Raw genomic sequence first — 15,674 nt, forward strand, 5'->3', positions numbered from 1 at the left:
CTCTGACATGTCTGTGTACTTCTACAGGCGCTGTTCGTGTTTGGGGAGCAGCAGGTAGGTGCAGGTTAATGGTTTCTTTGCCTCGTTCTTTTTCTTTCACAGGAGCTTTCAGCTATTATCTTACAGTTCTGTCCTCAGAATCTGATCCACTTGTGTCACTTTTGAGTTGTCTGACATATTTGTCACTTGTTCGGCGCAGACTTGGCTTGACTTGTTTTGGTACCCATGTGTTTGCCTGGGATGGCACTTCTATGGGAAGGTTGCTAACTAGTAAGAGCAGGTAACGGTGCTGAACTCTGGTCTTCTGTCTCCTGTCTCCAGGTGGACAACATAAACAGGGCTCTCTGCTACCTGTTCCTTCACAGCTTAAATGTCCATCCATCCATCTTCTTCTGCTTATCCAAGGTCAGGTCGCCGGAGCAGCAGCCTAAAGTGTTGGACGAGAGTTGTACGTGTCCAATCCTTGCTCTTTCACGGAGGGTCCTGAAGAGCTCATTCTCAAGCTCACGTCCCTGGTCATGGTGCAATCTACCTGGGTAACCAAAGCGTGGGATGAAATCTTCAAAATGCGCTCAGCTGCTGTTCGTTCAGATTTATTTTTAGTCCGGCACACTTGAGCAAACATTGTGAAATGATCCACTGGGACCTGGATGTAGTCATATCCACTCCATTTGTTTCAAGGTGTAGAAAGTCGATGCACACAAAGTCTAATGGTTAGCTTGAAGTGATGGAAGGGCATGTGCAACAGGTTTCTTCTGCTTCACACATGGGCAATTTCTCATGACATATTCCTCCAGTTCCTTTCTCATAAAATGGCTCCCTTGACACTTCCCCCATGTCGTCGTGGAGGTGTTTCAGCCCTATGGGCCAGTATTTAGTGGGTAGGACTCGTTGTTGTCTTTCTTTGGATTGTCTGTACAAAAGTCCATCACTGATGTACAGTTTGTTCCATTCAGTGTATTTTTTTGCTGAAAGTTTGTTGCATGTCACATACTGCGTTTGTGTCTTTCAATCTTGAGTCTCACCTACTGCTTGATCTTCCCTTTGAGCTCTGGCCAACTCTGCGTTGCTAATGTTTGTTAAGAACGTCAGGGTATCTTGATTGGCATTTGTGGCGAGAGTGAGGGAAGCCACTTTGTGTTCTTGCTCTGTTTTTGGTTCCTGACCAGGAGCCCTGAACGACTTCCTGCGACAATGCCTGTTTTCATTCCTCCACACACGTTTCAATGTTTAGAGGCATGCAAGACAATGTGTAGGTGACTATGTTCGCCTTCCTGGGACTGTACTTTATGTCAAACCTGAAATCAGACAACGCTCCCACCCACCGTACTCATCATGTGGGTTAAAGGGTTATTGTTGGTGTAAATGGTGAAATTTATGCATAATAAAAGAAGTCTTGAAATTTTTCATACACTGCCAATTTGAGTGCGAAGAATTAAAATTTTCCACTGTGGAGTCGATAGTTCCTCTCAGTTGGGGTCAGTTTTCTAGAGCCATAGCCAATTACTCTCAACTTGCCATTCTGAAGCTGATATAGTACAGCGCTAAGGCTCAGAAGCATCTGTATGTAGCTGGAATGAGAGGCTGACGTCAGGATAATCAAGGACAGGTGGGTTACTGAGCCAGTTGATCAGCTGGTCTAGTGCTCCCTGAGGCTCACCAGTCCATTCCACAGGAGTTCTAGAGGACAGCTGGAGACCTTTGGCATTCACATTTTGGGACTGCACATTTGATGTGCTTGGTTTGACTTTTAAGAGGCCATACTGTGGCTTTGCAATGCGTGAAAAGTCCTAAACGTAGCTGTGGTAGTAGCTGAGAAATCCTAGAAGTAATTTCACACCACAGTGTCCTATAGGTCAATGTTCCCACCTTCAGAAGAGCCCAGGCTTGTTATTTTCTGTTATGGGTTGGAGCCCAGGTGCAACGTCGGGAAGCTGGTGTTAGTTTAAGTCTTTCAATAAAACAAAGTAGCAACACAGGAAATGAGAATAAACAAACCAAGGATGATGGTGCAGGGAAAAAAACACAGTACAAATTAAGACAGCACAAAGCAGAGGGCTTGGCTGGAAAGCAGGAGGATCAACTGGGAAAATAAGTAAGGGAGACCGTTACCATAAACAGTCCATAGTTTAAAGAAGCAAATTTGCAAAAGCACAAAAAGACTAAGCTAGCAACAAGCAATCCACAAACCATGAGGAATAGTCTATGCATGAATGTCAAGCAGGAGTCTCCTAGGTGCATGCTGTCAGCCAAAGTAGAGCAGCAGGTGCGCCCAGTTGTCCCACCTCCGGTCAGCCAGGCTTAAAAAAAACAGGTGAGGAGAAGGCAGGGACAACAACATAGGAGAGACACGTGGACCTTGTCGTCCAGACAATGGATGCAGCATTTGTCTCTTGAGTGAGGCCAGCATCTCTTCCATGCTGCTCTGAAAGGCTGCATTGGAGAGGCCAAAGGGTCTCAACCCGCTCATACAACCCCCAAGGAGTATCGAATGCTGTGAAGCGCCTTGAGCCTTCTACTATGAAGCCTTGATGGTATGCTGACCAAGAAGGCTGAACCATGAGTGTCCCCCAAGTGTGTCAGTCAGGTCTTGGATCCGACGTAGTGGATGTCTGTCAGGGGTGGTTTTCTTGTTCAGTAATTGCTACACAAGCGTAGTGAACCATTTTCTTTTCTGACACTATAGGAGCTGCATACGTAGATTTTGATTTGATGATCCAGCTCCTTAGCAATGAGATCTTGAACACACCCTTTAACTAGCCACTAATGGTTTTGGGATGGAGGAATAAGCTTTTTGCACTCAGATGTCATCTTTGGTGTATGTCCACATTTGCAAACTTGCAATACAGCCAATATCGTTGTCACTTCTTGCAAAAGCAGATGACTCCTCTACAACATCCAGTGATATGGTGTGTGGTTGGATGCTGCTGATAGCTGGATACATTGTACCATCACATTCCATTTGTCAACTTAACCAGTCTCAACAATTGTTTCTGATTTGTTGAATGCTACCAGTGAGGGATTTTTTCGGCAAAATAATGTCATGTTTATTGTGATTTCCTTAATGGTACATCTACGCAAGGGTGTTTTTTGTTGTGAATATATAACAAGCCGTCACCAACGTCTAACTGCTGTAGCTACTGTACACTCAGCTGTCATTTGGTTCAAACAACACCAGTGTGTCAGATACGGCAAGCTCTTGCGGGACTACATTTCACCCAGACCACGCCACCAGGAGGGATTACTCTGTATTTCTGTCCTACTCTTAACACATTCCTGCAGTGCAAAAGTTGGCTTAGTTTGGACAACATGGGCGATCGTCTCAGCCGTGTCGTTAGATATAGACATGGCTCCACTAAGCAGCTGTGTGAGTGGGTGAATCAACCTTTCATGCTTTTCCAGCTACTTTTCCTGGATCACCACTACATTAAACCATCTTCTGGGGTAAAGGGCTTACAAGAAAGGGTCTTCATTTCCCATAACTTAACAGTAATGATAGCCCCATTCACAACATCCATCAATTTTCTGTGCCGCTTATCCTCACTAGGGTCGCGGGTATGCTGGAGCCTATCTCAGCTGACTTCAGGCGAGAGGTGGGGTACACCCTGGACTGGTCCCCAGCCAATCGCAGGGCACATATAGACACCATTCACACTCAAGTCGCCAATTAACCTAACATGCATGTTGGGAGGAAACCGGAGTACGCGGAGAACACCCACACATGCACTCCACACAGAGATGCCCAACGGAGATTCAAACCCGGACCTTCCAGATCTCCTGACTGTGTGGCCAACATGCTAACCACTTGTCCACCGTGCGGCCGATTCACAACATACACATCTAATTATGCGTGTGGGAGTTCTATGAGTTCAGTAAGTGGGCGAATGTCAAGTTTGAGTAAGTATTTATCTTTCCAGTCCCTATAAATTATGCTAACCTGAGCTCCAGTGTCTAGCTGTAACAGCTAGGCCATTAAGGATGCATTTTGGAAGGCCTTTTCAGTTTATCAATCTGATATTGTTGGAGGTTGGAACCATTTTGTGCAGCCATGGCAGCTGTAAATGGAGTTCTTCTGGACGGTTGCTGTAAGGGAGTTGACAAGTTTAGTGCTGTATATAGTCTGTTTTGTTTTTTCGTTGATCAATCTCTTTCTTTGCTTTTGGCCTCTTTATCTTTCCTGTTTCAACCTGTGCACTGTGGGCCGTGGTTGGTCTTGAGCACTGTGATGAGCCCAGCCTCCTGAGTTGTTCCCTTTCATCACTTGTTATTTTCATTACGTTTTTCAGAATGGTCTCATCTGTGACGTTGTGGTCTGCAAGCAAGGGTTTCTGTTCCGTACAGATGTTTTTACGTTTTTGTCCTATCTCTTGATACACAGTGTGCAAAAAGACGCCTTGGACAGTGGTTGGGTTGTGGTCGGTGTGTGAGTCGGTTATGCATCATCATCATTATCATTTGTGCTTCAGCTTGTTTGAATGAGAGCAGAATTCTTTGTCTGAGCACAATGACTGGGATTGCTGACGGGTCCATGGCAATATCTTCTCCAGCCAGTCACAGTAGGTTACTCTGCTCCAGTCCCAACAGCCAATCACTAGCTTTGCTTCTCAGTGGCAGGTAAGTAGAAGTTGGGTTCAGCTCTGTACCATTTGGAGTGGATCCCAGACAAGCCCCCAAGAATCTGTAACAGGCCTATGGCCCATCATCAGATTAAAGGGGGCCGTGAGAGGCAGGGAGTACTTTCAATGTTAGTGCAGATGTGCCAACACGTACAAATTTATCTCAACATGCAATTTCACTCTTGAATGTGCTTGTATGCTTCACAGCTCTCCATTTTGTTGCATTTTCCTGGTTTCAGGACATTTCTGTCCCCTGGGGGACATGACAGAAAATAATTGAGAACCACTGCAATAAAGCAACAGTTATCACTTCAAAGGGCTATGTTAAAACATCAACGCTTCAAACAGCAAAGCTTCAAGTAAATGCAGTTCTGTGTCTTAGTTTTAGCAATATTGTTAATAAAATGTAGTGAAAGGGACTGACAATTCCAAACAAAGTGACAGTTGGCAAATGTTTTATTACACATATTGAAAAGTTCTAAACACATGAAGGTATGCACAGTATAGCAATTAGGCTAGCTCCTGTGGCCGCATGTGAATCATTTAAGGGCCTTTAAAGTACACCAAACAGATGTCCGGCACCATAAACATTGCACTAATACTTAAATATTATACACAGCGTATCTATTAGACACCCTACTGTCCTGTAAAAAGACACAAAATGATAAGGCGAGCCTCTAGCTTCTGTCTAATGGAAGCCGAACGGAGAATGCCTGCCTTACCATTGGCTCACTGAGGCGGAAATGCTCCCTGGTGATTAAACAAGAGCTACCACTTCCAAAATGAATGCTTATATAATGACATAAACACTCTTGAATCCTCAAATATACACATTAGAAAAATATACATCACTTAAAGTGACCACACGGTGTGTCACAAAAATATCCAGACCAAAAAAATAAAGTTATAAATGTATTTGTATTTGATTGAGTGAAATACATCATTTTTTAATCAAAGTTTATTTGTATAGTACCTTACAACATCCCAATGGTGCCCAAGGTGCTTCACAAGAATAAAAACAATTTACAACAAATAAGAACAGTGTAAGGTCAAATAAGCTATAGTAAGTATTAACCAAGACTTCTGACCCCCACTGTGCACATGAAGATCTGTCCTGTCCCTGCAGCAAGAAGGTTAGTGAGAAAACACTCCTGTTTGTTTGTTAATTGAATAAATATATGATAAAAGTCAATCATCCTCGCTCTGGAGCTCTGGAGAAGAGCTCACCTTGTGGGGTTAGGATTATTCTGAGAAAGGTGAGGGAACAACCCAGAATTACACGAGAAAAGCTTTCTTAATGATCTCAAGGGAGCTGGGATTAGTGATGCACTGATTTCCTTTCTAATCCTATACTGAGTAAAATTCAGACAGTTAACGGCAATATCAATCCGATACTGATACTTTGTGCAACTACACTTGAGTGTATCTGGTACATTGTGAAAAGTAGTGTTTTTCAAATCATCGCATATTTCATAGCAAAAATAATACAAGACATCACAGTAATATATTTATAAATTTTAAACTTAAGTATATTAAGGAAGCAGCATGATTTACATTGTAGATAAGCTAATACACAACAACAGAAAAAACAAAAAGATAAAATGTGTGAAAATGGTGTGAAAAATCGGAGTTACTGATATTTCAGTATTGATCTTCACTGCATCACTAGCTGGGACCACAGTCGCTAAGAGAGACATTGCTTAAGAAGGCACATGTACAGTACAAGCCCGCTAAGGTTTGCCAGTGAACACCTGAACGATCCAGAAGGCTTGGGAGAATGTGATGTGGTCAAATGAGACTAAAATTTTGCTATTTGGTATCAACTTGACCTGTTTGAAAGCATAGAAATGCTAAATATAACCCAGAGAACACCATCCCTACTGTCAAACATGGAGGTGGAAACATTTCGAAATCTGGGACTGTTTCAGAAAGACTTCACCCCAGTGATTGGCCGATGAACGTTGCCATGTACAGTACGATTGGAGGCTCACACTCATGCATGAATCATAGAGTGACTGTAATGCTCCTCGCAAGTTCTTAATGATAACCATCACGTTTTATAACAGAAATAAAACGCAAAGACTCAAATATTTAAAACCACAGCATGCTCACTCACCCACAACTACATTTTTTTGCGTAATGAAAACGGGTAATTTAAATAATGATGATCACTCCTCTTGCAAGTAATTAATGACAGCCAAAATCTTGCTTGCACTAAGTAAATAATCAGAAAGAGTCAAAATAAGATCCGCAAAGTGTGGGAAATTGCAGTAATGCACCAGTATAAAAATGATGGCACAAGCCAACGGGCCGAAGTATGACTGCGAAGTGTGATCACACATCAGCGTGGTCCAGGGGAGAGAGGCGGAATCGTGCCCAAGTCTAGCACGATACAAATGGCCTAGTGTATGCCCTAAGCCACGTTTTGCTTGGGGATCAAATGCTTGCAGTATTTCACTCAATCAAAGGCAAATTAATTTAGAACCTTTAGCTAATGTTCTTTTTCTTGATTTCTTTTTTAATAAGGCGTTTTGTTTCTCTCTGTTAAAACAAACCTACCAAACAAATTCTGGACTGTTCATGTCTTTGTAGTTTATATGCATGTGATTGATGTATTTATAGAGGAAGTGGACACTTCTTCTGTTTACATGTATATGGTTTATTCACTCTTGACCTAACCTCTCATATCCTATGTGTTGAGTCATTCATGACTAACGTTTACCACTCCAGATCATTTTTAATCAATAATTTATTTGGGAATGTATATTATAGCAAACACAAACCAGAACGGTTTTGCCGAGAACAATGTAGGAAGATAAAGATGTTGTCAGGGTAAGTCGTAAATCACTAAGGGCAAGAGTGTGGATTTTGTTTGACACAGAATACAAGGCAAACGTTTAAAGCAGTTTTTAACATTTGGGTGAATCTTGCTGTGGGCTATTATGTGTTCATGGAACCATTGCTCCTTACCTAGACAGTCTTTTTTTTATCAGAGTTTCTTCAAAGCTCATAGACAGTAAGAGCAAAGATTAAACTTACTGTAGAGGTATTCATTTGCAGTTTTCTTGTACAATTTCCAGTGTATCTCAGGTAAAAAGTCTTTTTCTGCGGTGTGCCAGTGTCCCGACTGAGCACAAATGCAAGACCTGTTTTTTGTGTCACACTGAAAGCTCCATTCTCCCTCATGAGAGGATGCTCACCTGTCAGGGGTACTGCACAATAGCTGCAATACACTGCTGTGCCTGCTTTTAGAGGGCAGCCCAAAGCACATGGTGGGTGTTGATTTGACTCTGGGGCAGACTGAAATAGAACTAGAGTGCTGGTAATGTTGCGTTTGACTCTGCCTCAGCCAGGAAGTTATATTTTCCTAGCTATTTCTTTGCAAGTCTGATGGCAGGATTTTGAAAAAGTAATCATAAGGCATATACCTGTACATTAATATCATTGAGCATAGTGGATGAATATACCATGGCATAAAATTAGGTATGCACAATATTTTTTCTCTACCAATATCTACCAATAACTTCTTGCTTCTCAAGACCCATACAGATAACTTATTTAGATATATTATTTTTTAAATTGAGATTTAACTGTAGGTTGTGAATACCTGGAGGTAAATACGACTCAGACAAAGTTGAAATTGACAAAATTTCTGTGTAAATTTGTCCTAACCAAATATGATCAGTGCTATTAACAAAACATGATATAAATAGCAGGGGCTCAGAAGTATAAACCATGTCTTTGAGGGGTTTACAAGCTGACAAATGCCGGTATCTTCAGCGATGGTAAAGGGCGAGTCATTCAGTTACGCCATTTGCGGCATGTCACAGAAAAGGAGCGCTTGATTTGCTCAGCCTAACCCACCTACAGGACAGTAAGGGTAATCTCACCTCATTAGTTTTTGTTTTCTCAGTTATCGGAGCTATTTTTTAGTGTTATCAGATGTGTCTGTATGACTTTCTTCCTAATAAATAATTATCCTGCACCTGCTAGGATGGGAATATTTTTCCACTTTGTTCTGGATATTCTACTATTCTACACAGAGAGATAAAACAATTAAAGACTTTTCACTTCTCTTTTTTTTAATAAATCTCACACACATACTGTACATAGTTTTATTATGAATTATCCTTTCTGTTCCTGGCTGAGGTGCTCAGCCCCCTAGCCAAGGATTGGTTGCTCTCTGTGTGCAGCAGCAGCTGACGGTGCACTGACAGCTTGTTACTGCTTTGGTGTGGGGCTTTCCCCAAACACCAGAAAACTCTCCAAAGACGCCAGAAAAAGTCGCTAGATTTGTAGATAGTTGCTTTTGAGAAAATACGCCAAGATGTCGCCAAGGGGGTTTGGAATGTCGCCAGATTTAGCAACAAAGTTGCCAAATTGGCAACACCAGTATCAAATGCCAGCTCAAGATCAGGTGGATTTTATGTTTTGCATTTGTCCACCATTGATGGAAATACAGAAAACAGTGGATACTGTATATGGTTATAGTTTCCAAATACATTTAAAATTCACATTTTTGTTAAAAGATATGCCGATAAAAGCAGTGGCACAGGAGCAGTGGTGGATCAAGTGGTTTTCAGGTCATTTACATTTTACAGATGGGGAGTGTGGGAGTCAACTATCAGCTCTTAAATTCTCCATCTTTATCACCATTGGCGTTAGGTTCGTGTGGTGTCCTATATACTGGGTGTGATACAGTACATACTTATGACAATACAACAATCATACCCCAAGTCTCTGAAATGGTCAGTCAAAAATTGTAGAAGACAACAAACTTGTTTATATTGATTGACATTTGACTCAAAACCATTCAAAAGTCAACCAAATTCCTCAAGTTGCTTTTAAGTGCACTGACAGTAAAGTATGTGGGCCCAGAGGCGAATCCTTGTTGTGTTCAGTTCTGGAGATGAAAATTGGATATTCACTCATGCTTAAAATTGTTTTCTTTTTAACTGTTACATTAGTGATGGAGCCAGGTTTTATTGATAACATGAATCAGCATAATGTGTTTGATTCTGATTGTCTTAAATACGTTTGGTAATATCACTACAGTCTATTTTCATCATTTAGCTGAACTTCAGCAGACCTGTTACTGTAAGGTCAGGTATCAGAAAGGATTTAAATGCTCATCTTGTGTCATGCAGATTTTATTTGAACACTTGTATTTGCAGAGTGATGTTTTTTTTTAAATGATGTATACTTATCAGGTAAAGTCCTTTATGATAAGTTTGTAACACTGTTATTGTTCAGTATTTTATAGGCTGTCTTCACCAACCTATGTAGTTTCATGGAAATATCAGTACTTGGTCCATATTATTTCTGCGTTAACAGAATCACAGAATCGGCCAATAAAGATTTACTCTACTGTTAAACACAGAATCTCGCGGTTATTGACATACAGTACATAATGCAAATGAAATGCTGTCATTGTGACGAAAATTAATTTTTGTGGGGGTCATTTGTGGCGGCATATCCTCTCAAACAGTAACCTGCCACCCTCCCAAACTAAACAACATGTCAACGGCCACCCGAAAGACCGGCTAAGTCGGCAAAAAATGAGTGTGGCCAGGTTAGCTTAGTTTAGGAGAGCATGCTAGTGCGGCTGTTTGTGTGAGACTCAGGCTGTATAAGTGAGTTTTTTGTGTTTGTTAATAAAGTGATTGGAATTGCATCGGCAAGTACATTACATTATTACAGTTTATTGATGATTTTGTGGTATCGTGCAGAGACTGACATCCCATTCGAAAAGTTAGCGAAGCTTCATCCGTTTGGGAAATACGGTAATCCCTTGCTTATCACGGTTAGTTGGTTCCAGAGCCGACTGGAAATAAGCCATATAAGGCATAAATAAAACTTGTGCTAATGTGTGTCGCAGTAAATGTGTTTTGCCTGGAGGACAGGAAGTGATATCGGGGGTACAGAGTTGACTTTTAGCTTTTCATGGGTTATGGACGCAGCAGTAGCCCATGTTATTATTATGATTATTACTATATTACGATATTGTGAGACTATTTAAACCTTCAATACGAGCCTGTTGTTACGGCAATCAAATCTGGTGCTTGTCTCACTGAACAATTACTGACACCTCGTGAACAATGTACAAAAATACCAAATGCTTAATTTACGCAAAAAATGTGTACAATTTGCATAAATATGCATTTTTTAGAACGAATTATAGGCCGTATTCAAACATAAACAGCATGATTTTTTAAATTAATATCTATGTTATGAAAAACTGTGACAGAGTGAAGCCGCAAAATTCGAACCATGATGTGGCGGGGGACGACTGTACTGGGAAAAAGTTTCAGTTTCAGTATATTCTGTTTTTCAACCACCAGGCAGATTTAGGCAAGATGTTGGGCATGAATTACGGCCCTCAACTGTGATAATGACAGTGATTTTTGGAAAAATGTGACTCACTGGTCTTTATTGGCTTTGTTTTTATCTTGACACATTCAACCGCATTCAGTGTCTTCCTGTAGCCTGATGTAGTCAGTCCTACGTTTAAATATGTTCTTATCATACTGTAGTCACAGTACATTGTTTATTAATCACTGCATTTTCATAGGCTCTTTGGCCAAACTCAAAAACTCAGGCCCCTCACTGCATTAATCTTGAACACTCAATTTTCACTTTTCTGTTTATGGCTGTCTTTCATGCATTACTCTCTCAATTCTGCCATTGACCTACTTCTGGTTTTGTTTGTTGTAAGGCTCGGAATGACTGGTACAAAGACCTCAGAATCGTTCATCTGTCTATCTATTTGGCTGCCTACCATATATTAATTTTAATAATTTGTAATATTTTAATAATTGTGCTACTGTCACTGTCTGTCTGTGTGTGTGCAAATGTTGTGTTTGTGTGCAGTCTTTTTTATGTAAAAAACTGCCAAAAAAAAAACTATAATCAAACAGTGGTGAAGGTAATGTTGCCACAATAATAATTGAATTGTTTTGCACATAAATGTGAGGTAGTACAGATTCAGGAGAAATGAAGGTGACACTGTTATTGCAAGGCTTTAGGCATGGAAACTGTTAATAAACAGTAACTAATTGCTGTTTCTTTATAAGACATTGTGATCATCTGTGCAGGCAGAAGTTCCCTTCAGTTGACCATTTAAATCTCCCTATTTCTAACCTGCTGTTTTGGAGACATTTTTCTAGGAACTAGGAACCATGGCCTCATAAATATTGTGGTTATGCTGTCTAGTTGGGGTTTGTGCATTTGTGCACAACTCAGACCTAGAAGGGACACAAGACTGTGTTTGTCTTCATAGCTTGCTCTGTGTTCTGTCAACTTTAGGCTACTGTTCCACTTTTCCGCCACAAGGGAGTGAAGCTCCAATTTGCCCGGGACACTGTGATAGACGGACGGACGCACTGCCCCGTGTTCTACTTTTCATGGATGCCCAGGTGGCTCTGCTGCACTTATGGACAGTCCTTGTCCTGACAGCAGAACTGAATTGGATTGGTACCGCAGAGGTCTACACAAACGATTGGGCTGTCCATATTAATGGGGGCCCTGAGGAGGCTGACCGCATTGCAAAGGAACACGGGTTCATCAACCATGGCAATGTAAGTTGATCTTACAATGTATCTGAGTGTGCTTGAATTTGATTCCGTATGAACAGTGTTTAAGGACACATGCACAACATAACTTTGAACCCTGCGGCTTCTACAGTGACGTGGCTAATTTATGGCAAAAAATTATGCTTTCCAAAGATGCTTAAAGTGCAGCTTCAGGAAGTAGTGACGTGGATGAGTAAAGTGGAAGCTAATATCATATTTTGAAATCTTATGCGGCGATCTCTGACACATCTTAAGTACTGTAAGTTTGATCGAGAGTAAAATTACTGCAGCTTCTGTTTGGACTGTTCGGACCGACAACCGTCTCTATACGAAGTGGCTAATTCGTATAGAGACAAAAGTGACTACAAGATCAACAACGAAAGAGAGAGAAACTGACAAAGTGTGTGAGACAAAGGAATTAAGAGGCTGTTCAATTGTGTTGCTGGAGAAGATGACTTAAGTGGTTTTAGTTCCCTGAAGGAAGATGAGGACCGCGATTAATGACTTTTCTGGTAGGCTACTGTTTAACTAGCCATGTTAAACGCACTTTACAGCACTGTTTGCAAAAAAGTATTTATTTAATCAAAAGTTAAAAAATCTTTCGTTGTAACAGCTTTCTGTGTACTAACTAGCCTATATTACGACGTGGACACCTGCAGCTTATAAACCCGTGTGGCCTACAGTATATATGTACAAATCTTTTTTTCTCTTTAAATTTAATGGATACAGCTGACATACCAGTGCGCTCTATAGTCTGTAAAGTACGGTAACCAGTTTTGCTCGGTCATGAAAACTTTTCCAATAACACAATGTGCTACTGAATGCACTGTACATGTTTTGCCAACATATGAATGGGTCATGAACTACAATGAGCATAACAGACAGAAACATTGTCATGACTAGATATTAGGGCTGTCAATCGATTAAAATATTTTGTCCACAGTTAACTCATATTTAATCACAATTAATCGCACATAGACGTTTTTATCTATCTTTAGCTACAATAAGTAGGAATGTAAATCTCTTTGTGGTAAAGTATTCGATACGCATCTAGATACACAGGTTAAGATACGACTCTAAATGATATATTTTATAAACAGAAGGATTTGTTACAGCGTACAAACGATACGAATTGATTCAATCTGATTCAACGGTTACATTTGTTGATGTAGACATTAATCTTATATTATAAAATAAAGAAGCCAATTCAATAAAAGTGGCATTCTGACAGTATTTGCAAATGTGTAAAAGACCACATCATATCCACAAGTAAGGCATGCGTCCCCAACCACCGGGCCGCGGGAAACATACAGCCGTAATGATAAAAAGAAAAACACTTAAAAAAAAAAAATTGTAAACAACTACAGAAAATGTTATGTAAAGGGATATCAATTTTATGAACGTGCCATCCAACTTTTTCCCATGCTGCACAGATAGACTACTATACTGTATTTTTCCCCGTTTTCTTTCATCTCATATTTGGTCCCGAATGCTGATACTATGTGGGAATGCATAAAGGTAAGCTTTGATGACCTTATTGAATGCTAATGTGCACATTTGTACTGTGCACCTCTCTGAAAAACAAACACGTACTTGTTGGATGGTGGGTCTGTATTCATTGGGTCCTTTTAATGTGATGTTCTGTATTCATTTAGTCCTTTTAATTTGATGTTGTTCCTGTCATAGTTTTGCACCGTACATAATAAATAAGATAAATTACATCGCTACAGTGTACGTATGTTTTGCTGATGTGTTAAAAAAGTGACTCAGTCATATTGACACAAGCCCACAAATAGCTGTCCTCGACTATGCCTGCCAGTAACTAGCAGCTCGTAACCCAAATTTTAGCTCGCAGTTCAAAGCAAAGAAAATCAGCTGAGAGATGGCTCGCATTTTAAAAACACTCGTTATTTGGAACACTCGTATGCCAAAATACTACTGTATAAATGACAATTAAAAAATACCTGCAGTGCACCAGTAACTTCTCTCTTCTCCCTGGCATTTGAGAGGTGACGTACTTGGTGGCAACTCAACTGTCAGTGACAGTAGATGCGCTTAACTTTGGTCTTGTCGAGAGAGCCATCTGCCAGGGCTTTGGAGCTAAACTTACTATTCAAAATATCGTTTTTCCACTTCTGCTCAATATTTGGTCCCGCTTGTGTCAAACAGGACGTGCGCATGTTAACCGTGCGTCAAAAAATATAGTGCCCTTAAAAGAAATTTTCATTAACGTGCTTTGACAGCCCTAAAATTAATACAATTTCATGGAACAATATAAGAATTGAAGTTGTAAATGTTGGCCAGTGGTTCTCATAGTGTTTAGGCCTGCAGAGAAGGTCTTGCTGGCCCTGACTGCACACCACTAGCATAACTAATGTTCTGGATTGATGTATTGGAACACCTACACTTAATTATTCTGTTACTAGACAAATGATACCTCATTGTATGATCAGCTTGTTATCATACAATGACCTACAACATTGAGCCCTCCGGGACATGTTGTATATTCTGTATGTCTACAAAAACAAATGTATATAATCCTAAGGGGGAGGAAATGTGAGAAGCAGAAATTCCTATTGAGGTGATCAGTGAATATAACAAATACTGTATAGCAAAAGAACAGATGTGAGTGCAGAGACAACAAGCTAATTGGCATTTTCCCAAAAATTAGAATAGAGTTGTAATAAGATATGTGGTAGTAGTTAAATTGTCGTTATGTTGTGTAGAGTTCTTGGATAAAAAAAGGAATGAAGGTTAATGATGGTGCATTATATTACTGGGCAAAAGGCATATGTCTTTGATGGCTGATCACAGTATTATTTCCAATGTCGAGAATGAGATTTTTGGAGAGTGCCTCTTCAGTCATTGTTTCTGGGAGGCACACAAATAAGGATTATTATCTTAGTCTCTGGCCTCTGAGTCGGCGCTCGTGAGGATGATGTACAGGATATCTGATGCAGTGCAGTCATGGTACAGTGGGGGGTTATGCGAGGGAATGCAAGGCTTTGTAAAGCTGGAGGATTAGACTGCAAAGGTCTTAGTCATTTTTCTGTCATCCTTGGTGGTAGTTCTAGAGGGAAGCTGGAGGGAGCTGATGTATAATGGAAGGTAATGGGATTTTTATCACTAATGTGATTACGAGATCATCACAGAGCTGATTATTTGTTCACTGCCTTGCCCAGAAATGCCCAAATGGGTCTTTGTGTATTTGCAGATTTGCTTATTATAGTTCAGTTTAATTTTGTTTGGCTGGTCCGGAGGGAGAGAAAGTGTATGGGTCTTATGCTATATTGTGAATATTTTCAGCACCAGGAGTTTTAGTTACTTTTTGTTGTTGTGTATTTGTTTGTTGTACATTTTGATTACATTCAGAATTTTGTCAAAAGTCCCCTAATGTGTACTACCAGTTGATAATGATTACATGAGCACTAAGTTGACATCCAGAATAAATCCTAACTGGCGTCCTCCAGTTGTTTATAATACAGTT

The 15,674-nt window shown here is 40.4% G+C and overlaps 1 protein-coding gene across 3 annotated transcripts in view; it reads left to right on the forward strand.

Annotated features, from left to right (window-relative positions):
* The window catches only part of furinb (furin (paired basic amino acid cleaving enzyme) b), a 92,870-nt gene that overhangs the window by 2,586 nt on the left and 74,610 nt on the right, over window positions 1-15,674 (forward strand). Inside the window, exon 2 of one of the 3 annotated variants that reach the window (XM_054775363.1) lies at window positions 11,922-12,193. The exons of 1 other annotated variant lie outside the window; for it this stretch is intronic. In XM_054775363.1, coding sequence (XP_054631338.1) covers window positions 12,020-12,193 — 174 coding nt within the window. In that variant the 5' untranslated portion in view covers window positions 11,922-12,019. Of the gene's footprint in view, window positions 1-11,921; window positions 12,194-15,674 lie in introns of those variants that run through there. One more of the 3 variants, XM_054775364.1, reaches the window with a different exon arrangement.

This window comes from Dunckerocampus dactyliophorus, chromosome 5 (genome assembly GCF_027744805.1).
Source record: "Dunckerocampus dactyliophorus isolate RoL2022-P2 chromosome 5, RoL_Ddac_1.1, whole genome shotgun sequence".
NCBI classification, from domain to species: Eukaryota; Metazoa; Chordata; class Actinopteri; order Syngnathiformes; family Syngnathidae; genus Dunckerocampus; species Dunckerocampus dactyliophorus.